General features: G+C 45.5%; 1 protein-coding gene across 3 annotated transcripts in view; it reads right to left on the bottom strand.

Annotated features, from left to right (window-relative positions):
• The window catches only part of KIF5C (kinesin family member 5C), a 174,805-nt gene that overhangs the window by 19,394 nt on the left and 128,339 nt on the right, over window positions 1–27,072 (bottom strand). For all 3 annotated transcript variants that reach the window (XM_064586514.1, XM_045868902.3, XM_064586513.1), the window contains exons 14-23: window positions 26,120–26,326; window positions 23,841–23,987; window positions 16,939–17,127; window positions 12,946–13,063; window positions 10,759–10,835; window positions 9,562–9,671; window positions 7,439–7,540; window positions 7,154–7,214; window positions 2,704–2,775; window positions 109–213 (exon numbers count right to left, since the gene is read on the bottom strand). In XM_064586514.1, the coding sequence (XP_064442584.1) occupies window positions 109–213; window positions 2,704–2,775; window positions 7,154–7,214; window positions 7,439–7,540; window positions 9,562–9,671; window positions 10,759–10,835; window positions 12,946–13,063; window positions 16,939–17,127; window positions 23,841–23,987; window positions 26,120–26,326 (1,188 nt within the window). The remainder of the gene's footprint in view (window positions 1–108; window positions 214–2,703; window positions 2,776–7,153; window positions 7,215–7,438; window positions 7,541–9,561; window positions 9,672–10,758; window positions 10,836–12,945; window positions 13,064–16,938; window positions 17,128–23,840; window positions 23,988–26,119; window positions 26,327–27,072) is intronic.

Here is a 27,072-nt window from a genome sequence, read left to right as displayed (position 1 = left end):
AATGTCCCCTGGTGATGCAGAACCTTCTCCCCGAACTGTGGCCAGATACAGTGGAGCTTCTTTCCGGGAGAGTAAGAGAAGCAGAGGAAGTTGGCACAACTCTCCTACCTGTTTGTGAACCTTCGTGAGCTGCTCCAGGTTATTCTCCAGGAAGGAAATTTTCTGCTTCTGGGCAGCACTGCCCCCTCCATCATCGCTGTCCAGCTCCACGCTCTGCACCAACACCAGCGGTCAGCAGGCAGCCCCACCCACAGCCCCAACATAAGCTGGACAACATTCTAATTCTTTATAAAAAACCACCACCCCAATCCCACCAAAGGTCATTCTGAAAGTGAAAATAAACAGAGGTTCTACAAGTTGAGACTCAATGACCTTCCCAATGAATTCCCTTGGCTGATGTCAAGGGTTTTCCGAGCATTATAGTTTAGAGAATTGAAAACAAAACAAAACCAAACAAAACTTCCAATCTTCCTTTGAAAGATACAGATTAGTTCTCTCTGTGAAATTTACCTCTCCCTTGCAGGTGGGTAAATAGACTTTTCTTTTCAAAAGGAACTGTTCCAAAACTCATTAAGAACCAGTGTGAAAACATAAACCCAAGACCTAAATCTGATTTCAAACATCCCAACTGAGATAAGTCACCAAGCTGTTGGGCGAGTGCCTGTGGTCCCAACAGGAAGTCTCAGTGGCCTTTGCTTGTCCCTTCAGCTTCCAATCCCATGAAATTACTTAATGAATCCATCTCAAACTAGTCACAGCATCTGAGCGCATGGATAAACTCTTTGAAATTCATCAGATCTAGAAATGGACAAAAACTGCCCTCCTGGGCCAACAGGTAAACTGAGAAACACATGTGCAAACACATCCTGGAGCCCAAAAATGGCAAGGCATCCTTGCTGCGTCTGATTACAGAGGAGACCATCGTCCCTCCTTCTTCTGAGAGGTGATGGCTGCATGCCTATCTCAATCTGGGGTTCTCAAACTTTGCCCAGAGGAGGGTTTGTTAAAACTCAGATTGCTGGGCTCCACCCCCAGTCTCTGCTTCAGTGGACCTGGGGTGGGTCTGAGAATGCACATGTCTAGCCGGTGATGCCAAAGCTGCTGGCCAGATAACCACACTTTGAGAGCCACTGGTCTACAAGTAGGTCCTTTCTTGAGAGTTTTAGATCATGAAATCAGGGAAGCCTGATCTTAAGCTCCCTCGGACCCTCTCCTCCCTGACTGAGCTTTTCCAGTTCTTGCCATTATCTCTGCAGTCTCCCTCTCCATCCCCTCTGCTCTGGCCTCTCCCTCCTACCTGGTCCAGGTCTGATGGCCATTTCTATTTTGATGACTATGGTCACTACCTACCTGCCCCACCACTGCCATTCGGGCCTTAAACTCTCCTATCATTCTTGCCTTTCTTTATTTTTGTTTCCAGGCCTGGAACCATGTTGTCAGTGGCCACAGCAAATCCATGCTCTGACCTTCAGCTGGACACTCGCACCACTGCTCGGCAATCCTTTCACTCATCCCTGACAAATCTGCCCCTCCCTCCCCGCACCCCGGGCTGCCTGAGCTTTCTCTAGGCTCTGTGGGCTCTCCACTGTCTCTCTTCCTTCTCCATCAAGGACAGAGCCTCCACATTAACTAAGAAGATCAAAGTCGTCAGACGCACCTTTCCACGGTTATGTATTGTCCTGCACACGTCTCCATCTCAACTTTCCACTACTCCTCTCTGGGAAATTGTATCCCTTCCCCTTACCAAGCTGATACATCCATCTATGCTATTAATTCTGTCCCGCTCAGATCTGACTCCATCAACCCTCTCTTTTTTTTATATATATTTCACCTCCTTCCCTTGCTTCCGGTTCCTTCACACAGACACATAGGCACACATGTGCATACTTCTAAATACACCTTCCTTCCATTCTACTACACAGCTGGCTATGGCCCATTGCTCGTCCTCTATCATGTTTAAACATATTTAAAGAGCAGTCCCCCTGCCGCCCCCACCTCTCCCTCCTTCCTGAAACTTCTGCAAGCTGCTCTGGGATTCGCTATACGGTGACTCCCTGAGATCACTGTGTGAGGCACGAGGATCACCAAAGCCCAGATTCAGAAGTCACACAACCTGGATTCCATCCTACCTCCAGCTCTTCCAGCTGTGTGACCTTGGGCAAGTTACTTAACCTCTGAGCCTACCTCCATTAAGACAGAACTGCACAGTAAGAACCACTTACACGAGGTTGCCAGGAAGAGCAAATAAGACGCACACTGAAGTGCTTCATACACTCCGACCCAGCCCCGAACGGCCCCTCACGGGCAAACGAGAGGCTCCTGCCTCTAATTTCTCTGGGTTTCTGGCATTGCTCACCAAGCGTCAGGGCAGCAATGCCTGACCAGACCCCCTGGATTTTCCCCACATCATGCACAACAGCTCTCACACTGCGGCTAGATAGGTGTGTGCTCATTTGAAATGAAAGGCCAGGGAGAGGATTATAACTTCCTTTTACTAAGAAGAAAAAAGCAGATGGAAAAATATTCCCAAGTACTTTTTTTTTTTGCCCCCAGTACATTCTTTGAATACATTTTCTGGCCTGAAGTAATTAATTTTTAAGCACAACCAGCCCCAATTTAAGCAAGTGATAGTTCAGCAGCAAATGATTCTTTCTATCCATCTTCCTTTTCTTCTCAGTCGTGTTCACACAAAATAGAACGCACCTTTTTAACCCGGGCAGTCAGATCCTGGACAAAGAGTTTCCGGAGGTTATGCAGAGTCTGCAGCTCCCGAGACTGGAAGGGAAGATTGTGAAAATGACACTGAAGTGGGGGAGACACCTTGAATTTGGGACACATCGGACACCAGACCATCCCCATCTGGTTGCCCCAGCGACCCAGGTGGTTCCCACCTGCTCTGCGAGCCTACCATCCAGGCCACGGGGCTCCCACAGTTCCCCTGGCTTTCCTACCACATGTGTCCACCCCTCCACCTGTCTCAAGACTGCCCTGAGGGCAGAGACTGGGAGCTCAAACCATGAACTAAACTAGAACAGAGCCTACTCGTTAGCAGTGTTCTCAATAGAACTTTTTCTCTCCCCTCAACCACAAAAGTTAACACTTTTTCTCACAAAAATTCCTAGTTGGCTATGTTGTACCAGAATGGATTCTTTTTTCCTCTAATTTATCACGTACACATTACACAAAATGCCAGCAAGTCTAAACGGAAAGTTACCCACAATCTCTCCCATCCTAGCAGACTGACATTTTTCCTATTTCCACGCCCCCTTCTAGCCCTGGGCCATGTGCGTTGGCTTTACATCACTGAGCTTGTGGATGAAGCAGGTGGTGGGCCTTATACCCATGTAACCCTGGGCAACCTACCTAACCTTCCAGTGCCTCAGCTCTCGTATTTGTAACAGGAGGATGAATAGTCGTTGCCTCACAGTTGTTGTCGAGATTAAATGCGGTAATCCTTATAAAACTCTTACAGCCGTTCCTGGCACATTGTAAGTGCTCAGTAAACCCTGGCTAATATTAACTTATTGATGCACCATATTTGACAGCCATTTCTTCAGTAGGCTTTTGTTGTTTCCCTTTGTTGTCATAATATTGTTATGTTGTAATTAACTTCTTGGGGGTATTTTTTTCTTCATTTTATATTATTTTCTACAAATGAACTAACTTTAGGAATTAGATTGCGAAGACAAGGCTCTGAGTCAAACCTGGTGACCTTTGTTAACAAGATCAGAAAACCAAAATAATTCCTCCCATTCAAGTCTCCATGTTCTTACTACCAGAGATAGGATTAGTTCCTTGCAAGCTATTTTCCCGTGAGGGAGGAGAGAGAGAAACTTGCGTTTGAATTTCTCAATTTGTCTAAGTTGACCTACTCTTAACACAGAATGTCAAGGGATTCAGCCTGCACGTGCTCACAGGAAGAAGAAACGACTATACAGCCATGGAAACACTAAGTTTCTTGGAATAAAAGTTCTCTGTTAATTTAAGGTCTTGTTAACTGGGTCCAAGTCTGCAATTCCGTGTTGAAATAAGAGGCACCTAAAGTCAATTGCTTCCTCAGATGAGGCAAATGACTTTGTGCAGGAAGACAAACAGGCCTGTTATTATGAACACAATGCACATCGCACCTGTCCGAGGCCTAGCCGCCTTCCAGGGCAGATGCAGGGGTGAGCTCTGAGCTCACATTTACAGACATGTTGTTCAGGCCCCCTGCCCAAGGATCTCAGCACCACCCCACCCCACCCCCCCCCCCGCAGCCCAAGCCCTTGCTCTGCATGTTCTCTCTCTCTCCTGCTTCAGGGATTTTATTCCTGACTGAACTGCACCCATAGTAAACCTTTTCCATAAAAAAGCCACCACACCAAAGGGAAATGAGGAAACATGGGTCCCTTGTCAAAGGGCCAGGCATTTCCTTGGGGCCTAAATACCAAATACTACAGAGTCCTGAGTTTGGCACCTTTCTCATTTTTGTTTGTTCTTAGGTGAATTCAGCAATTCAGGAGGGGTGGTTAAAAACCTTTAAGGGGTGCCTAGGTGGCTCAGTCGTTAAGCGTCTGCCTTCAGCTCAGGTCATGATCCCAGGGTCCTGGGATCGAGCCCCGCATCGGGCTCCCTGCTCCGGGGGGAGTCTGCTTCTCCCTCTCCCACTCCCCCTGCTTGTGTTCCCTCTCTCGCTTTATCTCTGTCAAATGAGTAAATAAAATCTTTAAAAAAAAAAAAAAAACCTTTAAAACAGTTTGCAAGTTGCGTGTTTAAGCTTAGGCAGCTAGCATTTGGCTTCCCGCAGCAATGAATTTTCCTCCACGATATCATCATTTCCTCACTCCACCTGACTCACTTCCCTGAAACCTTCCCTGTCACAGGCCACTCTCCTCTGTGTAAAAGCTCAGGGCTCAGCTTCCTGTCACAGGGGACAGCGAGGATGAGCCCAGAGAGGTGAAAACCCAAGGCCCATTAACACAGCAGGAGAGGTCCAGCCCCAGAGCCCACAGGGTCCTGTTAAAGCAAAAGATGGTTGCCCAAGGGCCCCAAGACACCCTCAACATCTTCCAACGTCAACCCCTGGAGTGGGCTTAAGGCTCCAACCCCTACACGGTAGGTTTCACCCCCCATCCCACCCAAATACTCAAGAAGCCAGAAGAGCCCTTGAGCTAAGGAGAGTTCAAGTAAGGTCAGCCAAAGCCAAGTGAGCCTGTTGCTGAAGAACATTATAGCTTGGGGAGGATTCCAACAGCAGGTTAAGTGAAAACAACCAAGCCTAAAATGACACATGCTGTGGGGATCCGATTTGGGGTTTCACGTGTGGATGTGTGCGATGTGTGTGAGTGGTGAGTGAGAGCAGGAGAGAGAAAGGGAGCCAGTGTGTCAGTGGGTCTGTCCCTGTGGGCGAGTGTGTGGGTGAGAGGGGGCAGGGACGGTGGTTCATGGGTGGAAGGTACTGAAATGTCACTCATCTCTGGCTAGTGGGAATTTTAAAGTTCAATATTTGTCTGAATTTTTAGAATCATCTGTGACTGTGGGTGTCACTTCTCCGGTAAAACAGACATAGATGAGGCAGCTTCATGGCTTCATTTCGGTTTCCCCTAGAGCCACCTTCTCCACCATGTTGGAAAGGCCGGAGATCCTTTGAGCCACAGTCATCTTACTTCTGTCCTGAGTGGACGGTCCCCTCTGTCTCTCCACCCGGCTTTGAGGGGCAGCTAACATCAGCCCAGGAAACAGAGTGCACAATCAGGTCCGGCCCTAAGCAACAATGTACCTACAGCCTGGAGTCACCAGATTCTTGGGAGGCATGGTCCCACATAAATTCACATGACACATGAATGGAATCAAAATGTATGACTATATTGGGCCACCTGGGTGGCTCAGTAGGTTAAGTGGCTGACTCTTGATTTGGGCTCAGGTCATGATCTCAGGGTCCTGAAATGGAGCTCCGTGCTCAGCACGGAGTCTGCTTGAGGATTCTCTCTCCCTCTGCCCCTACCCCCACTTGTGTGCATGTGTTCTCACTCTCTCTCAAATAAATAAATAAATAAATCTTAAAAAAAAAAAAAATGTATGACTGTATCTAAACAACAGTCTGTCGTTTTATCATGTGAAATAACCGGACATGTTTTCACCAAATTGAGAGGTTCTGTTGGGACAGTCTGTCTTCAAACACAGGCTGTGTGGCACTTTGCAGGACTCTCAAGAGCCCTCAGAGCAGCGGAAATGGAAATCAACCAGAGCAGACAAACCTCATGAATTCAGATGTAGGATGGAGAAACCAGGATTTCAAATGATGAGCCCTTTTGATCTGTCACTCTGGTGTCCCAAAACCTGCGGGTCTCAAGGCCCTACCTGGTCTACAACCACTCTTGCCTTGACCTTTCTGTGCCTACCTCTTGTTTCCTTCCTACATCGCTAACTTTCCTGCTATTCTCCAACATGCCAACCCCGGGCTCACCTCAGGGCCTTGACATAGGCTATTGCCGCTGCTTGGAAGGCCCTTCCCCCAGACATCCCCATGGCTTCTCTTTCACCTGCTTCAAGTCCCTGCTCAAACATCACCTCCTTGTGGGACCTCTGCACTTTCTATAACCATGTAATAGAGGTCATGATTTCCTTCCTTATTGTTCACTGTCTGTCCCCTCACCCCCAGCTAAAGGCAAGCTTCCACAAGGGCCAGGGTCTTGTCTTTGTCATTTATTGATACAACCCAAGCACCTAGAAGAACGTCAGCCCTTAGCAGGTGTTCTTGAATATTGAATGGAAATAAGTCACAATGTGCAAAGTCGGTAAAGTTTCAGGCATTGATCTGCAAGTCAGTTTAATTCTCACTCAGGGCCTCTGGTTACAGCACTAAGCATGGATGGATGGATGGATGGATGGACGGACGGATGGACAGATGGACTGACAACTAATCATGGTATCAAGAGCTGGGGAATAAATTCTACAATTCTCACTTCTCCATGGGATATTTTGTCTAAATGATGTGTCTAAATATTTGTATTTGTCTTAATGTCTAACTATGTGGTATTTGCCTAAATATTTTGTCTAAAATGGTATGTGAGAAAGGTGGGCACAGAACAAGTTTCAGAACACACAAATTCAACAAATCACAAACTAATCGGGTCTTTGGGACTAAAACGAGTTGAGAAACATGCTGACGTACCACTGTCTCCTCCAGCCCTTTGAGGTCCTCTCTGGCTTGTTCCCTTTTATCATTGAGCAATCTAAAAAACAAAAAGGGATCATGAACCACCAAAGGGGCATCAGAGATTTCCAGATACCATTTGCACCTATGGATGAATCAATAAAACTGTCTCACAGAAATAGGCTCCATTTTTACATTGGCCCAACCTAACCAGAATATTTAGGAATCGGAATCACAGAGGTAGACTTCCCTAAGACTCCGTGGGGAGGAGAGAAACAGAGGAAATATTTCAGGTGCACTCACAAGAGCTTTTCCAGTTTCATTTCCCTCTCCTGGTCCTCTACCTTCAGCTTGTTATAATCAGAACTGAGCTTCTCCTGTTCCAGTTGCAGCTTCTGATTCAAACTGAAATTGAGGGGAAAAAGCAATACATTGCACATGAGTCTGAAATTCCGAGGCACCCAGCTAAAGACATGGTTCTGTTCCAACCCCATTAGTTCTGTGCAATAAACATGGCAATTCTGGAGGATTTTGAGGGATCAGAGAACAACCTCACAGCTTCCTCCCTGCCCAAGTGAAAACTAATTTCTGGGAACATCTCAGAGGCATGAAACATAAGGCTTTGAGACTATATTTATAGTTGGCTTGTGTAAGAGCTTTGGGGGGAAAATAATGAGCTAGGAAAAGGGCTGATATTTTAAAACAGAGAGCACGGTCAGAAGAATTCTGCTTTGCCTGCCCTACAGACGGCACGCACCCACTCAGGAAATCTTATTTGGCCATTTCACCCATCCCTTCCTCTCTGGTCTGATGATCTGAAAACATCCCCTAAGTCCAAATTCCTGGCTGACACAGGGACAATGCCACTGTGTGAAGTCTACAAGGAGTGGGTACAGAGAGAGGAAATACAAAGAAAGCCCAGGGTCTGAGGCAAAAAAAGAAACTTGCCATCTGGTTGGGGGCACTTGGTCAACATTTGCATGCAGTATTTATAAAACATTTTGTATGGCCCTACCTGTGCATCCGTAAAGGAACAGATTCTACACTCTCTGAAGGAAAGCCCAGAGTCTGTTTGAAAGCGCAGGCCAAGGAAACTTCTCCATCTACTAACTCATTCACCAACCCTCCCTCCTTCCCTCCCCACTGTCCCCCTCCAGTTGAACATGTCGAGGGTGATTAATCAGAATAAAGAACGCAGGACACGCTTGAAGGGGAAAGAACAACATGAATAACTGCATGGGGGTGGCCCAAAAGGAGGGGGGCAAAGACGATGCTAAGGACTTGCCTTTGGTAGGCAGTGAGCACGGAGCCCAGATCACAGCACTTACACTTTGCTTCATTACCGTTCTCCTCTTTCAAAATGCAAATGTGCTGTGTGAGCAGCTTGCCCACAGTGAAGAGAGATTTGGATCAGTAGCCTGGAGAATTAAACTCTTAACTCCAGGTTGATTCCTACGTAGCCGTGTGACCCTAAGAAACTCATTTAACCTTGCCTTGCTTCCCCATACAGAAATCTGGCTCTTCATCTACAGAAAGTGGGAGCGGAGGGAGGCTTTAGTCTAGATCTTGGGGATGAGGGTGGGGGTGTTAGTGGATGGAACTGTTTCAACATAACTGGTTTTCCTCATTTTCCCTCATCTTTTATTTGGGGGCAATTAAAAACATTATTCTGCAAAGAGGTTCAAAGATTGCCAAGGCACTCACTGTGCAAAAATGTAAGAACCCTCAAGGAGAGGATCCAGAAGGCACTCCCCAGCTTGCTGCCTTGTTTTGACAACGAGGCGGGAAGGTCAGAGAGAAGGAGGGGAGAGGTCATTATGGAGCAGGGGTTCTTCAGTGGCTGTGACGGGACGGGAGAATGGCCCTGCGGGGGGTGATACCAGAGGCAAGCTGCAAGGGAGCCATCCTGGCAAAGCCACAGGTCCACGAGCAGACCCGGGGCCCTGAGAAGTGCGTGCAGGTGACCAGGTGGCTCAGGGTTGTGCGGGGAGCATTTAGGTGTTGGGGTGAGGGCGCAGCAGGAGCTGACTGTCTTCTCTGGAGTATTTATTAGCCTATCAGAATCCCTGAGTCAGGACCAATGTAGGGTTTGGGTGGTTTTTTGTTTTTGGTTTTTTTTTGGTATATATTTTCCTACAGACTGTCTCCACCTACCAGGGCATGTGTCACTGACATGACCCCGGCTCCCGGGGGACGAGGAAGGGCGGCTGCACCCGCCTGCCGCCTGCCCCACCAAAGCCCCCAGAGGCTCAGCTCCAGATGGGAGAAGAGACGTCGGAAGCTGCACGTCTAGCCTGCTGCGCACAGGGCAGAGCACAGAGCTCGCAGGGCGAGGACAGCAGCCCTCAGCTCAAAGCCACGTCCTTCCAGGCTGCCCTGAGAGCCATGCCCACCCCCCTGTCCCAAGAGCCCCTGGGCCGACTCACTCCCGAATCTCATCGATGATTTTCTGCTTCTCCTCGATTTCATCCCGAAGTCTGGACAGCTGCTTCTGGTGAGCTTCCCGGTGGCTCTCCATCTGCTGCTCCAGGGCCTTCTGCAAGCCAGGCCAAGAGAAATGTGTCACCGGCTCGTTGGCTCACAGCCCACACCATGACAAGCCCTGGATTGCTTCTACCTCCTACCCTACATCCCTTGGCTGTCAAGTCCCAAAACTGGGGCCCCCAGAACCCGCCTTGCTTTCTTTACTGGCACAACAAAACCCAAAGATCTGTGATAAAACCCAGCGGGCCCTAGGAGCTAGATCAGCCCACTAATTAAATAAAAAGCTCTCCTGTGACCTTCTACAGCTCACCTGAGCCACATGGCTTCTCTCGCCAGGTCAATCAGAGGGCAGACCTCTTACTACACCCAGGTGCCCGTAGACAAGCCACGTAACCCGTGTGAGCCACACTTCCTCACCTGTAAAATTTAGGGAATTGTCCCTGCCCCGAGCACTGCACAGATTTATGGTGATATTCAGAGACCTTTCCACCGAAGCGATGTGAAACCAGGAGGAGGGCCCATCAAGGTGAGGCTGGAGCAGGCTCATGCCATGGGCACTCTTTCACCTATGGGCTTACACCCCCAGGGACTTGTGGGTTTGCCTAAAATGAATCAAAATTCTTACATCCTCTCATATCTCATTTTATTCACCTAAAAATCTTATTTCCCAATCATTTTTCCTACATTGTCCTTCACTACTTTACATGTGACCAAAAATAAACCTCTCTATGTGTACAATGGAAATCCAAATCTGGAGTGCTTCTTTAAAAAGAGGGGAGAGATGTTCTCTTTCATTCACAGGAAGGGCAAATGCTTCCTCAGAAGTTCAGCTCGGCAGTGTGGCCCACGCGGGGACTGGGAGGGGCTGCTCCTTCCCCTCCCCCAGGAACAGGGAGGAAGCCCGGACTCATGCAGCATGCCTACTAGCTGCAGACCTCTCAGGGCTTCTGGACACCTCCGTCCTCCTCTCAGTCCTGGGCCAGGCCGCACTGTGAGAACCGCTCTGCCTGCCGGGCACTGGTCCCTCCCCCGTCCCTCCTACACTGCCCCACACGTCTCCGAAGGAGACAGATTTTCCTAGAAGAAGAAAACGCAGTCCAAACGCACGCCGGGCTCCGGGGAAGGGGTGGCGTACACACCTTCATCTCCTCCGCGTCCTGCAGTCGCGTCAGATGCTCCTTCTCCTTATCCTGGAAGCTGACTTCGTGCATTTTTTCTGTTTTGAATTTTAAATGTGATTGAAGATTTAACGGGCGGGACTCACATCCAAAAGTAAACATATTTTTAAGAAAGATAAAAGACCAAAAAAAAGGAAGAAAGGCCACTGAGTGAAACATGAGCTTACATGACCAATTACAACCATGCTATCCAAGATGGGGCCTCCCGGGGGAGACTTCTGACCCACGGAGGCTGCCCACTCCAGCGGGAGGGGGCGGGAGGGGGAGGGGTGCTGACCTGGGAGTGGGCCACTCGAGGTCAGAACTGCCCCGGCTGTGTCCGACCTCGCCCCTGGCCTCGGTGAGCAGCACCTGAGGCGGTTTACAGTAACCTGCCTTGCAGATTAGAAAGCACTCTGTGAATGTCAGTGGCACTCGGATGCATGCCACTATTGGAGTTCCAGAAAGAGCTAATTTACCTCCCGTGGGTACGCTGTTTATTCTCTAAGAATCTAGAGCAGGAAAACAAAATCTAAGGACAAGAACAAAGAAAACAGAAATATAAAATAACACTGTCCAGATTAAACAGGAAGGCCCCCATAGTTGGTGCGTGGCACAACTCCAGGGAGAGCCTGTCCCAGCCTATTCTTGACGAGGGGTACTCACTGGGCACACGGAGCAAGCAGCAGGCTGGGGCGGGGGGAGGGGGTAGCAAAATGGTCACTCAAGTCATGACGCTTTCTAGCTAGTCTGTTCTACTTTATTTCAGATCTTCTCACCTCTATTTTATTTCTACTTCGTGGCACCACTGCAGAAGCCATTTACAAGAGAGAAAAGTTCCTTTCCATGTCAAGTCTTAAGGGGAGCATGCTATCTCTAACATTCATCCATTATCACATAAAGAAAACATGACAAGGTCATAGCAGGGGTAAGGATGTTCTCGATCCTTCTCAATTTGCCTTGGCATTTGAAACAAAATGTATTTACTGAGCAAGTAACTATATTAACAATAAAAGAAATAAAAAAGGGTGACATCATCACCAATCCTACTCCCTATCAAAACCATTTTCATTTCAAATATTAATCTGTAGGCCTTGGAACACAAGTATCCATTGATTCCTAAATGTTATAACCACAGTAAAGATAAGGTTACATATTATGACCTTTAATCTAAGGACGCCTTGTAAGCATGGCCCCACAGCCTGCACGTACTTCATCTCCAAAACAAAGCACATGTTCTGTTAACATCCCATAGCTCGTTTAACTGCTGGACATTTATGTGGCTTCCTTTTCTTTCCCCCACTCATACAAGGAATTTGCAAAGAATATTTGAGATTTGAGGATCAAAAGGTATGACAAGTGTTATGATTATTACTATTTATTTTCAAAATGCTTTCCAAAAGGACTCTAACAATTTTCACTGCAAGTCATGGTATGTGTCTTCCATTTCACCACAATGTGTCTGTTCTTAAATCTGTTCTGGTTTGTTTCTAGTTACCTCTCTTGAATTTTTTCTATTTATTCATATCTATTGAGCGCTTCCTATGTGTCAGGCACTTCCCTAAGCAAAGGGCATCAGGAGGCTGTCCGGCAAAGGGAAGAGCTGTTTCCAAAGATGGAGGGTGCAGGTAGCCATTGGTAGAAGTTCAGACTCTATATTAAGAGCAGTGGGACACCACGGAAGGGTCAGAGGCATGGGATTAGGCTCAAGATCGAAGGTGATTTTAGAATAGTTCCCTGGGATGCAGCACAGCGGCCGGCCTGGAGCAGATGGGGTGACAGCCTCCGTAGATGGATGTAGCCACAGCTCTTAATTAGGATGAAGGATAGAAAAATGAAGGTGGAGATGAGCAGAAGCAGACAAGCGTCTGGCAGGTCCAATGGACAGGTCATGGGGACAGACTAGAGGCAGGAGGTGGAAGAGAGAAGATTCTGACTCAGGCAATAGGGTAGACTGAAGGAAAGTGGGAAGAGGAGTAGATTTTGGGTGGGGGCAATCTTCTAGATATTTCTTTTTTCTTTTTTTAACCCCCCCCCCCAATTATTCCATTATTTTCAGCAGATCTAGAAAGCGTATAATTGAGCAAAACTAAACATCATGAGTTCGGCCAACTAGAGAGTGTGATGTAGGCCAAGAGCTCAATACCTGCAAAGTAGTCAACTATTTACCTTGGGCTCGGAGTTTGGCCAGCTCTTCACTGAGCGAGTCTTGGGACTCTTCCAGCTGCCTCCTCTTCTGTTCCATGTTCTGCATGTAGTCTGTCAGGGATTTGATTTTGGCTTCATGCTTTAAAAAAACAAATAGATGAGAAGGAGGCGTGAGTGACCAGCAATGGCCTTCCTGGCTTGCCTGGGGCTGTCTGATGGGAAAATGCAATAGAGGAGTTCTTGAGTCCCTTTTTCAAGTACCAGCTCCCAAATGATGCATATTCTGCCCTTGGCTTGGGATCTGTGACCACAGACTAACATGGCCCTCTGTTTCCTCTCTGTGTTCCTCTGCTTCATTCCCCACCGACCCCTCCTCACCATCCACTTAAGCGAGATGCCAAAGCCCAAGCTGGTTTTTCTCCTCGTAGAAAACAGTGTGCTGGAAAGAAAAGAACTGGGAAAATGTCTAGGGCAGAGGCTTCATTCTTAGAACCGGCACCTCTGGATTCTGTCTCCAGAATCAAATATTGTGTCTTTTCTTTTCCTGTCTCTCAAACACACCAATTCCCATGTCTCAGAGACCTTGCATTTTACATCTTCCTCTCCCTAGGAAGCGCTCCACCCTACCCACCCAGAGTCCTTATCACTCGGGTCCCAACATTTTCTTACAGCACCCAATTCGACATGATTTATCTATTTCCTTTTACTTGTCAGCTCCATGAGCGTATGGAGTCAATGCTTAATAAATATTAGTGGAACCAGGCGCCTGGGTGGCTCAGTCGTTAAGCGTCTGCCTTCGGCTCAGGTCATGATCCCAGGGTCCTGGGATCGAGTCCCCACATCGGGCTCCCTGCCCCGCGGGAAGCCTGCTTCTCCCTCTCCCACTCCCCCTGCTTGTGTTCCTGCTCTCGCTGTCTCTCTCTCTGTCAAATAAATAAATAAAATCTTTAAAAAAAAAAAATATTAGTGGAACCAATGAATGAATGGAAGCTCATTGACTGAATAAAGACAGTGGGCCCTTTCCAGCAGATGGAAATACGTAGAAACTCACCCCACTCAAGATGTACCATGTTCACATTAAGGCAGGAAAACCCTGGAGACTGAGCTCTAAACTCATGAAATAATCTCTGGGAAATGGGACTCAGAGCAGTCATGTTATAAGCACAGCTTTTGATGAAAAGGCTGAGTGTAAACAAAGAAAATAATAGCATTTTAGCTGGAAATATTTTGTCAGATTCCTTAGATCACGTCAGAAAATAAAGAGCCAAGGTTTCTCTTACTTTTGAATCCCAGGAAATAATGATTAAATATTTGGTTCCGTATAACTTGTAACAGAGTACAAAGTAGCACCCAACAGAAAGCTGTAATTCGTTGCTAATGGAGAAAGCACTAACACAGCTATCCTTTAACATTCTAATATGCTAATATTCTTGACTCTGATCACATATGCCCAAAGTCAATGTCACTCTCAGACTTGGGCAGCTGGAGCCTCAGTCCTGGGCCCCACAATGTGAACACCCCACTGCGGCCATCCTCTGGCTTCACTCACTCCACTGAGCAAAGAATGCATATGCCAAGGGGGCATGCCACATGGAACCCATGTCCCCTTCCAGACCACACTCTGAGGACTGGAAACCCAGAAGCTCCCTACTCCAGTGGCCCTAAAGGCCACTCCCAGGGCTGGCACGGCAGCTCCTGTCATCAATTCACACAGATGAGAGCTGACAGCTACACCATGCTATCAGTTCCCACAAAGGACAGAAGGGCCAGTGCGTCCAGATGGAAAGGGAAGACAGTGGGCTGCAGACTGAGGGACCTCTATTTGTACTCTTGCCTTGGTCTCCAAATGTTAGGGGCAGGACTAGCCAAAAGAACATGCTGTCAGTACAAGAGGTGTCCTGGATATCAGATTTGAGGTGTAGGTACTCTGCCCTAGTGTTTATCATTTTCTCCAATTTTTTAAATTATAAAAATATCAAATAGTAAAGCAAATCCAGAAAGAAGTGGTATAGATTTCACCCATAAACCACTCTTTTTTTTTTTTTCTTAAGATTTTATTTATTTGTTTTGGTGGGGGTAGGGAGCAGAGGGAGAGGGACAAGCAGACTCTGTGCTGAGCACAGAGCTGATGGACCTGAATCCCATATCCCTGAGATTGTGACCTGAGCCAAAATCAGGAGTCTGACCCTTAACCGACAAGCCACCCAGGCACCCCCACCCATAAACCATACTTAATTTATCAACTATTCTCTGGTCTTATCTGTGTGAATGCATACTATATAAAGTTATAAGGCACAGCATAAATATAACTGAGCATTTTCATTTTCATTTACCTTTACATAATCATACTTTCCAAATGGCTATGTTTTATAGATTTTTTCTAAGAGCTGCATAGCAATCTTCCATGTAACTTAATGTCATTAGCCTATCAATAGATATTTGGGTAATTTATTTTATTATAACGTGTAATATTGCACTCAACATCTTCCATATAGGCTTTGCACATTTTAATCAGGAAATAAACATAAAAAATAAAATTTTTGCATTTTCATTACCAATGAAAAATACCATAAATGAAATTACTGGACCAAGGTACTTACATTTTTGTGGTTTTTGATTCCCAAGGTGCTTTCCAAAACGACTGACCAAATTATACTTTTCTCAGCAATGTATATAAATTTCACTATCCCACACCAACACTGAATAATCTTGCCAATGCATTTTTGCTTATTACGTTGGTTATAAAATGGAAACTTGATGTGTTAATTTGCATCTGTTAGATTACTATGGTGGGAGACGAGGTGGCTGGAGCTGGTTGCATGATGACATGTTACCATGTTTACAAGCATACCAGAATGACGTACGCTTTTGTCTCTCAGTATTATTTGATACACCACTCCCTGCTGGTATCAGTTTCCTGCAAATGATTTCAGCTGTTTTAATGCCTGGTCTAAGGCTGTGAAGCAGCCCTCACGGCAACCCTCCCAGAAGCCTCAAGCCCCAAACACCAAGCTCAGATATCAGTGGCAGACCAGAAACGAGGCTGCTCTTTTCCGAAACCACCCCACTAAAATGAAAACGCCATTTCAACGGGCAGAAGAGCAGCCGGACCTCACTGAGCAGACGAAATGTGCCCTGGGCTCGCAAACCCCTTCAAGGCTTTGTGTTCACCCATGCTTTGGTTTGAGTCCCAGATCTGCCTTTCACTGGTTGTAGGAGTCTGAACCGTGTATTTAATCTCTCGGAGTCTCACTTTCCTCCTCTGCAAAACAGGAATAATAATAAAACCTGCCCACCAGGATTTTTTTAAAGATCAAGTGAGATAATGCACATGAAGTGCTTAGTGCAGTGTGTGGAGCATTGTAGACGCTCAATAAAACGTTACCTGCTACCAGTGGGGCACCTGGGTGGCTCAGTCGGTTAAGCATCTGCCTTCAGCTCAGGTCACGATCTTGGGGTCCTGGGACTGAGCCCCACATCGGGCTCCCTGCTCAGCGGGGAGTCTGCTCTCCCTCTGCCCCTGCCCCTCCCCCACTTGTGCGTGTGCGTGCACACGCACACTCCCTTTCTCTCAAATAAATAAAATCTTTTTAAAAAATGATACCTGCACTATTATTAATAATAGTAGTAGCAGCAAATAGTTTGTTTTCACACATTAAATTGGACCTGTGGTAGAGATTAAAAGATGAAAGAATGTTGTTTTAGATTCCACCCAATCTCATCCATTCTTCATAATCTCTACCTACCTACTTATGTATCCGTATACAGATAGAAACATGTAGAAACATCCCTTAAAAAGGGACTGAAGGTAATTCGTGTAATTCACACAACAAAATCTATCTAGCCTTCAGCATAAGTCTGGGCTCTCATTGTCTGCGGAGCCCACGGACAAGCCTCACGTAAAGTGATGTCCATCATCTATCGCTGTCAGGTGCCCTCAGACCCAGGAAGAACACAGAGGAAGCAGATTTCAGGAGGTGAGGGGAGTGAAATGAGGGGAAAGGGGTGACCTACCTGGGAGATGAGCAGCTGACACGCTGCCAGTTCCCGCTCGCTGGCACTCATCTTCCTGTTGGAGTCCATCTGGGCATTCTCGAGCTGCTTGCTGCGGTTCACCAGGGATTTGACCTCCGACTTCATCTTGCTGATGTACAGGCGGGCCATGGTGAATTCCTCCTCAATGACTCCATTCACGTCTGCCAACTGAGCACAGGAGGGAATGAACTCAACTATTGCTTACAATTCCCAGAGAGTCATGGGGCCCCGAAAATCTGTCCACGGAGCCTCAAGATGTCTTTGGATTTCTGTTCAGGAATCCCTAATTATAGGACCACAGGCTGAAAATGATAGCTAAATATTACTATATATTCACTATATAAGTATAGCCCAAGTTTTCTGAAACTTTGGGTAAGATGGAATTAAAAAACCTCTACTAAATATAATCCTCAATCAGCCAGGTTTTTCATTACAATTAATTTTTAGGATGAAAGCCATGATATGAGAGGGAAAAGACACTGAAGATTAAAAAAGAGATAACTCTGAAAAGGTATTCCTTTCCACATCCAATACCTTACATTTCTAGAGTAGTTGCAAGGCCTAGTGTTTCTAAAGGTGACTCTGCGTCCCTATAAGAACTCCAATCAAAATTTCAATTATGTTCTCTATAGTCTGCTATTCAGAGAGAGTAGTCCAATGTCTTGAATATGCTTCTATAAGGAAAGGTTGAAATTAAAAGGATTTTCTATATAGTCTTCAGTTAAGAAAACAAACAAAAATCTAATGAATTAAGAATGTGCCGTTACTGGGCGCCTGGGTGGCTCAGTCGTTAGGCGTCTGCCTTCGGCTCAGGTCATGATCCCAGGGTCCTGGGATCAAGCCCCGCATCAGGCTCCCTGCTCACCGGGAAGCCTGCTTCTCCCTCTCCCACTCCCCCTGCTTGTGCTCCCTCTCTCACTGTGTCTCTCTCTGTCAAATAAATAAAAATCTTTAAAAAAAAAAAAAAAAGAATGTGCCATTACCAAATGCCCTTTTAGGTGAAGATTTTCCTACATGACTTCGTTTACTACCAATCAATATTTCCCTGTCTCTATGTGCCTGCCCCTTCCAAGGAGACAAGAATCTAGCTTATATTATTTAAAATCATCTGAGCGGGGCACCTGAATGGCTCAGTTGGTTAAGCGTCTGACTCTTGGGTTTCAGCTCAGGTGATGATCTCAGGGTCATAGGATGGAGCCCCGCATCAGGCTCTGTGCTCAGCGCAGAATCTCCTTGAGACGCTTTCTCCCTCTTGCTCTGCCCCTCCCCGCTGCTCTCTCTCAAATAAATAAATAAAATTACCTGAGAGTTTAACAGTCTAAATCCACCTTTAGAAAGAAAGATTCTGAAAGCCAGCATTTCTGCATGATCTCATATTGGCATCTGAGTTTCAGAGCTCAAACGGAAACAAAAACTGAAGCAAGATACTTGGGATAGAAACGCATTTGCTCTCAAGATGCAAACATGCTCTTGAAGGTCGATTAATCAGAGGAGCAAAGTAACTGTGTGCATATTTTGTTTAACCACCAGAGGGCAGCCTAGCACCTCAAGAGAACACAAGAGCGCCGTCCAGTACCCCGCCCACAAATAGAAGCTTCAATCCGGTCTAAGACCATGATTCCAAATATGGTTTTAATGTTCCACAGTACGTTATAACTGCCCACTTTTGTCATCATTGCTGTCATTAACTCATCATATGATTTTTTTTTTCTGTAAACATTTAAGAGCTAGGAATATGGAATCGTGTATCAACCCTGAAAATTGGTAGCAGATAGGAAGTATACCAGACCACACTGAGTGCCTGTAACTTGGTGTCAACCTTCCCCTAGGATTCCACAACAGTATTCGTGTTAAATGACAAGTGTCAAATCAACACAAAGCAGAACCTGTGTCAACAGCAAGAAAACCTACAGTTTTATTTTAATGGAGGTTCTTGCTGAGCCACCTTTTTTTTTTTTTTTTAAGATTTTATTTATTTATTTGACAGAGAGAGACACAGTGAGAGAAGGAACACAAGCAGGGGGCGTGGGAGAGGGAGAAGCAGGCTTCTTGCCGAGCAGGGAGCCCGATGTGGGGCTCAATCCCAGGACCCTGGGATCATGACCCGAGCCGAAGGCAGACGCTTAACCGACTGAGCCACCCAGGCACCCCTTGCTGAGCCACTTCTAATTCTGCCTGCCAATAATGAGTTCCCTCCCAACACCATTCTTCATCGCATTCCTTCTTACAACCCAATAGCATGAAGAGAACGGGTGAGAAACGCCCCCAATCTTTCAGTGCAGTTTTGTCCTCTGCCTTTGTGATTGGCCCAACGTGGAACAGAGACAAGAAGCTTGTTCTTTAGCCTCCCCTGGTATGTCCTATATATTTGTCTAGCTTCTATAGACAGGTAAGTGAATATTCACCTCTTTCATGTGGAGTTCACAACCTCCCCCCGCGCCTGGTGGGAAACGACCACTGGACCAACAAGTAGGGCATTTGGGGAAGAGAACAAACACCTCCTCCTCTCCAGCTCTGTCTTTAGACAAGGACACTTTGTACGCCATGCCCAGATCCCGTGTGCACTGGGGAAGAGTAGAATAGTACACACAATAATGGGCTTCCTCCAAAATGAAAGCTGGATGTTTTTTCCCCCCCAAACCAGAACCATAACTTCTGGAGCCTACTTGTGTCCTAGGAAATCTAAGAGGAGATTTTGAATCTGATGGGCAACAACAACAAAAAAAAGTTACTCCAAATGGTTTTACCCTAAAGGGTTTTTTTGTTGATTTTGTTTTTGTTTTGTTTTGTCTTAACCACTTAAGAGTTCATATATTCAATCATTCAAGTAAATTCAAAGTTTTTAGTAATCCCCAGTACACTGTTATTTCAAAAGGGAGAATCAAGTTTGTACCTAACATGTTATTTCTAACTCTCCCCTGGGTCTGACAACGACTCCAGCAGTATACACTAAAGCTGCGTGATCCAGTAGAGCTGACTAATCCAGGAGAAGAGGCTGCTTTTACATGGGCATGCAGGTGCTGCCTGCCCCTCCTACCCTGTCTACCAAGGAGTCACCCCCATCCCTACCCACCCCAGGGCTCAGGAGCATGGAGTTATTGTGTAAGGTGCCATTTCTAGGCCAAGTAAAAGGTAAGTGAGGTGACTGTTCACATTCCAACACCTAAAAGTCAGAATGGGACTAGAAGTCTTTTTTTTTTCTTTTTTAATGTTCAGAAATGTCCATTTTCTTTGTCAGTACGGTCCAGAGCTAAGTCATGATTCGGTTGTTTCCAAGAGCTTGATAGGCAGGAGGGGACTGGAGAAGCAAGCCTGCCTGGCAGCAAGAGCCTGGCCCCAACAGACCCAAGGCTGTATGGAAGAGGCTGATAGGAATGGAGCTGTTGATGGTGAGGGTTGATTTCAGGCCCAGAATCTGGAGCAGTTTATCTGCATCTCTGACCCAGCCACAGAAAGGTCCCTGTGAAAGGCTGCTGGGGCCCAGGGCCCCTCCTCTACCTGAAATTCTTCACCTCCACCTCACCCAGACCCAGAGTCGAAAGAAAATCTGGCAGCTAATCCAATCCATTTCATTAGAGTAAATGAGAATCAGTAGAGTAACCTCAACTTTCTATTCTAGACTTCTGGAAAACTTTGTTTTAAAGAAAGCCTGGTTGGGGCGCCTACGTGGCTCAGTCAGTTAAGCGTCTGCCTTCGGCTCAGGTCATGATCCCACGGTCCTGGAATCGAGCCCCGCGTTGGGCTCCCTGCTCCGCGGGAAGCCTGCTTCTCCCTCTACCCTTCCCTCCTGCTCGTGCTTTCTCTCTCTCTCTCTCTCAAATAAATAAATAAAATCTTAAAAAAAAAAAGAAAAGAAAAGAAAGCCTGGTGACATAGGCAAAAGACAAGAAGAGGAAGCTCACTAATAAATCCAGAGAAAGTGAACTCTAGGCTCATCTCATCACTGGGTGGTCTCATCTTGTTTTGTAGACTAAACAAAGTACTGCCTGGGCTCTGAAAATGTTTTAAGACATGACAGAGCTGGAGAAATATGGGTTCTTCTGTTTCCCTGCTGTCTGGGCATGTTATATTCTGGAAATGAGAGTATTTTTTCCCCTCATCCCAGGAGGCACCGTGTGGGAACTGAATAGGGTTTTAGGAAGAAAAACAAGATCACTGACAAAGGTCTCCCTGATCTGATCATTTTCTTCAATAAAAGAATTCTATCAAGGGCGCCTGGGTGGCTCAGTTGGTTAAGCGACTGCCTTCAGCTCAGGTCATGATTCTGGAGTCCCGGGATCAAGTCCCGCATCGGGCTCCCTGCTCGGCAGGGAGTCTGCTTCTCCCTCTTACCCTCCCCCCTCTCATGTACTGTCTCTCATTCTCGCTCTCTCAAATAAATAAATAAATCTTTAAAAAAAAAAAAAGAATTCTATCAATTGAGTACTCATAACCAATACTCTATAGCCACAATGTAGATCTAAGAAATATATGTATAACTCATGCAATTTCTGAGCTGACAACCTGCAAGATAATGTGGGCTCATCTTGTCATTGCACAAATCAGGAAAATGAAGCCTGAGAAGTATAGTGAATTGCCCAAAGTCACACAGCTCCTACCCTTTAGCTCTCGTTCCCCTAATGATTAAATCATAACTGTAAAGAAAAAAAACTCAGAGTGATTAAGAATATGATACTCTATGAGTGAGAATTATCAATGAAAATAACTAGTTATCAATGAAATTAACTAAGGCATCCAATGTCTGGAATCCAAAAATATCTTGAAAACATCCAGCTAAGTACTTAAAAATGATCTCAATCATACTTCAGATTCCCAAAGGTAAAGACTCTTTTTTTAATGCCGAAGCACCCAGACACTCCTTGATTTCATTAGCATTTCTCATCAGCTCTATTTTAGAACATAGCATAAAAATATCTCCCTTTATCGTTATTAGCAGCAGGCACCAACTTCTCATAAATCAGCTCCACCTTCATATTGCATGGGCCACTTAATCACCCAAACCTCAGAAGCAGAACACCAATGCATGCTTCTAAAAATTAAATCCCCAAACATAAAGCCACCAAACTAGAGCTGAATAGGGTTAATCTTATAGTATCTGAGAATTCTGTGCTAAAATTAGATTCATTCGCAAAGATTCATGAAATATTCAGTTACAATAGAGGTTCTATGCAAGAATGATTAGGTTTACAAGAGGTCGTATACTCTAAGCCTAGATCTGTGATATCATCAAAGAAGGGATTTCTATGTTTCCCAGAAGTGTCTATAAACAGAAGGAATTGGGGGGCGTTTTCTAGTATTTAACAATCCCAGCTCAAAACCTGAGTGTTCCCACAAAGCAGACTGATGTAGAACTCAGCCTTTTAAAAGGCTAACCTCAAAGAATTTGATTTCAGGGGCTCCAGAAGCGGCAGCCGAGCAATGTAATACCATTCCTTGGCTTGCCAAAATCCGCCCCATGCATCAGTGGTTACTCTGTACCTGGGGCGGTGTTATTGTTACAAAGCTACAGGAATCAAAACGGTGTGGTTTTAGCGTAACAATTAGATCCATAAAGTAGACTAGAGACCAGAAACAGTCCCACACACCGTTGAGGGTGATGGATATGTTCATTATCTTACCGTGGTAATGGTTTTATGAGAGTATAATATATCAAAACTTTTCAGACTATACCCTTATAAAGCTATTCTAAAAAAATCTCCATCTTAGATCTCTCTCTCTCCATGCTGCAGCTAACTGATGATTGTTCTTGGCTGATGACATTCTGTGCGCGCCCTTGTCCCTCTGTTCCTAGCTCACGGACAGTTTCATACCCCCCCCCCTTTCTCCCCACCTCCCTTACTTCCTTGCTGTCAGTGGTACCAATGTGCACAACTCCAGGGACTTAATCACAGTTGGCTGAAGCCAATGATAGCAGTACTATTTTCTTTGCTTTCCCGTTTTCTCTTGCAATTTGGGGTGACCATGTGACCCAATGCTGGCTAATAAGGTATAAGGGGACATCTACTAGGAACATATGGGATATAGTTCCCTCCTGATGAGAGCTGGCTGCCCCTTCAGCCCATCCTGCCTTGGATGTGGCTGTGTGAAGAGAAGACGGTTGGTGATATAGTGGCTGTCCTGCTATATCATGACACAAATGTCTGCAGATGTCAAAAGGTGACAAGCTAACGAAAGCAGAAAGGAAAGAAAGAAAAGGCCTGAATCCTTGGCATTGTTGAGACACTGGATCAAAATTTGCTTCTGAAACTTGAATAAGGTTAGACTGACCCGGGCAAACTTGTTAAAATGCAGATTCTAATTTCAGTAGGTCTGCAGTGGCCCAAGAGTCTATAGTTCCAACAAACTCCCAGGTGATACAGATCACAACCTGAATAGCAAATTCCCCACAAAATTCTCATACTGTGAATAATTAAATGTGGATTTATTTTTTAAGCCACTGTTAGAATCCTATTACTTTCAGCTGAAAGCTTTTCTAATTCATACTGATTGGCTAGGGAATTTTCATTCTGTTGAGTTTTCACAGAAAAGGAGAAACACAGTTCTGAGACTGGAAGTGTTGCTTAACCTATCCAATTCCAAACTCCTGTGACATTAGCATATAAGTTTGAGAAATAATCCGATGTGTATAAGGCCTACCAAAATTTGAAGACATTTCCTATATGTAAAAGGTACTTTTTTCTCCTCCGCGGTACCCAGCCAATCATTCACTTAGTCATTCAATCAGCCCTTGGTTTGTTCATTCCAGTATTACCAAGCATGTGGCAGGTGCAAAGTGCTACGCTGAGCACTGGATACTTAGGAGAATAAAACACAGATCCTGCTTGCTTAGGATCACACCATTATAGGAGCAGGTAGAGAGGATAAGAGAGGGGCTGGCTTACAGTCTTCACATCATTGGTGCCGATAATTCCACCTATCTCCCCCAGATCCTTCAACAGCAAATTCAGGATCTCAGTAGCCCTCTTTTTCTGGTGGTTGCTAAGCTCTTGTAGCTGGCTCAGCTCCCTCTGTGTGGTTGTCAGTGTCGTCTGAAAAACACATTTTAACAGCAAATTAAAAGAGCTGCCCATCAATTCATACCCACTGCATTGCAAAGAATAAGAACATAATGTAGGATGGAGTTCTTTTACCATTTCATGCAATTTCAACAAAAGAGTCCTATTAAGTCAAACTAGAGTATAGCACCGCCTTCTTTGATAAAAAGGAGAATCTGACCTGGCTACATATGTCTACATATCACATGACAATTTGCAGGTCAGTGAAATTATTAGAATTAAAAATAGATTATATAAAATATATTAAAAATAGAGTCCAAAAGGAGCCCTCAGGTTGATAAGGTGTGATTGTGTCTTCCTACCCACGAGATGTTCTGTTTCAGGCCTCATTCTCCAGGGTCCAAACACACCTGCAAGCATCCCCACCTCCACATCCAAACAAACCTGCTCCCTGGACCATTTCCAGAAATTCCCATCTGATTTCATAATGGACGGGTCAGGAAGGCCCAGAGAGACATTCTTGAGTTTAGAAAACAACTTCTAAAAAGTTTTCGCATCTTCCCAATGAAGCTGAATTGAACACTCTTCATCTCTTCTCAAAACTGGCCGAGTCTTCATCTTAGTGTAGAGCAGTAGCTCCATTTACTGCCAAACATCAACAACCCATCTCTTTTCCATCCCTCATGTATGTAGATATTTAGAACTAACGAACTTAACGAATCTCCACATCACCAGAATAGCCATATTTTGGTGTCTTGGTACTAACTCGGCCAACAAAGAAAATAATTTCGCTAAATTACAGAGCTATGGAGCTTAATGCAAATTATGCAAGTCTGCCATACTCGGTTATTATACTAGAGCATTTTTTCGGGATCTGACTAAAAATAGTACTCTAAACCAGTCTAGTAATCCTTGGGCTTGGCAGAAAATAAGAACTGTATTATGGAAAATGCTTCATTGTTTTGAGATACAACTAATATGAAGGACTCATTAAAGAACCCTGCAGAAAACAGTAAGCAGAGAAAATCGAAGTCTCCTCCTTTCCTAGGTGACTTCTGGTTTGTTTTCCTGCTTCTTCTTGGTTTGGTTTTGGCATTGCCACTGCTTATTTCATTCAGTGTTTAAAGGCCACAGAAGCAGTAGTTCCCATCTCGGGAAGCCACTTATAAAAAGCCTTCCTTCATGCAGTTGCATACACAGAATTAGGAGCATTTCCCGTCAGCTCTACGGTCAGCAGATTAGCGCTTTCCTGCACCATCTGCTTCTCCTTGCCCAGGAGGACTGGATGTTTTCCACCCAGCAGGCTGGGCACAATCCCATGATACCAGGCCATTGGGCCAAAGTGCCAAGGGCAGCCAGTTACAGCCACTCAGCTTCCCACCACCCGTTTTCCAAGCAGAAAGGACAAAATGGAAACATCCCACAGCCAGCCACCTCACCGACTGCTCGCTGGCCCTGCTGCTAGCTCACTGTGCACACCCTGCATCCTTCCCCAGGAGAATCTGAAAATTAGGAAATGGGCAGACTGAAGCACCGGCTTAAAACAGGCCAACAAACCAACCAGGACCGTCAGGCCTTGGCTAGGACAGGAAGTTGTGGGGAAGGAATGGGTTTATCCAGGAGGGTGTAAACAAGAAGGGGAATCCATACCTTCCATGGGTCCCTCACACTCACTTGGTACTCTAATATCTGCGATGTACTTCCTAGCATTGCAGCATATGCACGGGCCTTCACTAAGTGCTTTGTGTCAATGGTCTCTGATGCTCACGTACTGAAAGGAGCCTTTTATTGACGCCATTAGTTACAGATAAGGGAATGAATACTTACAAAGCTTAAATGTCTCAACTAAGGCCTCGCAGTTGTAAAGTCACCATGTTAACTAGGCTTTTTGTGGCTCCAGAGTCTGCACTCCCTTGACAATTCACAAGGCATCCCTGCTAACGTTACAAAATCCCCAGATATAAAACAATCCTCAGTTCCGGAATGAGTAGACAAGAGTCACCTACATGGAGTACTTCAATTATTGGAAGATTTCAGAGAATGCCTCTAACACTGAAAAACCCCTCTGCCAACTGCCTCCCTACATAGTGTCTGTCAACAGACATCAACATTAAGTACAGGAGTGGCAGCCGAAAGTCCCATCCCCTAGACGCATATGCTCCAACCGTTTTCTGGGCCAGCTCATCAGTCAGCTGCTCATTGGCCTTGGTCTTGTCCTCCACTTCCTGAGACTTCTGGTCATAATTGACAGCCAGCTCTTCTAGGGCCTGGAGAACTTCCTTCACTTCATCCTTGGCTGCCTCATTCTCAATCTGGAGACGTGTCAGCTCTTCCTGGATCTTCTCATAGTCTCTTCTCGTGGAAGCCAAAAGCTGGGGAAATGAGATGGTATGGAACTGGTGAACGTAATGTTCAAGGGTTTCTGTGCCGTGCTCTATCCAAAATAAAGTAATTTTAAAAAGAGACTGGGGTGGGGGGGCGCCTGGGCGGCTCCGTCGGTGAAGTGTCGACTCTTGATTTTGGCTCAGGGTCATGATATTGAGCCCTGTCGGGATCCACGCTGAGCATGGAGCCTGCTTGAGATTCCCTCTCTCCCTTTGCCCTCTCCCGCCCCCACTCACACACTCACTCTCAAAACAAAGTAGATATAGGATGCTCAGGATGACTAGGAATTCTACTATATATCTAGATAATAAAAAAAAAAAATAGCATCGAGGCTTCAAAAATCTGTTTCTTTTTCTTTCAGGTTTTTTTATTTTATTTTTTTATTTTTCTAATTTATTTTTTAGTTTAAAGCTGCATAGGCTGAACTCAAAGAATTGATTACACATCAAAAATCCCTACAGTCAGTAGCTGCTGGCTCTTCCAAATGCTGAACAAAGAATGAAGGGAGTCATCTCTGAGGACGATAATACTTGCATGGCTTGTTAACATTATCATTATTCCACATGGTAAACAGGCCAATTTCAGAGTCAACCAAAACAGCATAAAAGGACAACTGTCAGTTTTTCTTAATATTCATCGTGAATGTATAGAAGGATATATCCCAAACATTAACATTAGTTAAAAGTGAATGAGTAGGCTTGTGGATGCTTTCATTATCTTTGTGCCTATTGTA

The sequence above is a fragment of the Mirounga angustirostris genome, unplaced genomic scaffold (assembly GCF_029215605.1).
Source record: "Mirounga angustirostris isolate CCGP_5_RB_7025 unplaced genomic scaffold, mMirAng1.0.hap1 SCAF_3, whole genome shotgun sequence".
Classification (NCBI taxonomy): domain Eukaryota; kingdom Metazoa; phylum Chordata; class Mammalia; order Carnivora; family Phocidae; genus Mirounga; species Mirounga angustirostris.
This window is presented reverse-complemented; position numbering and strand designations above follow the sequence as displayed.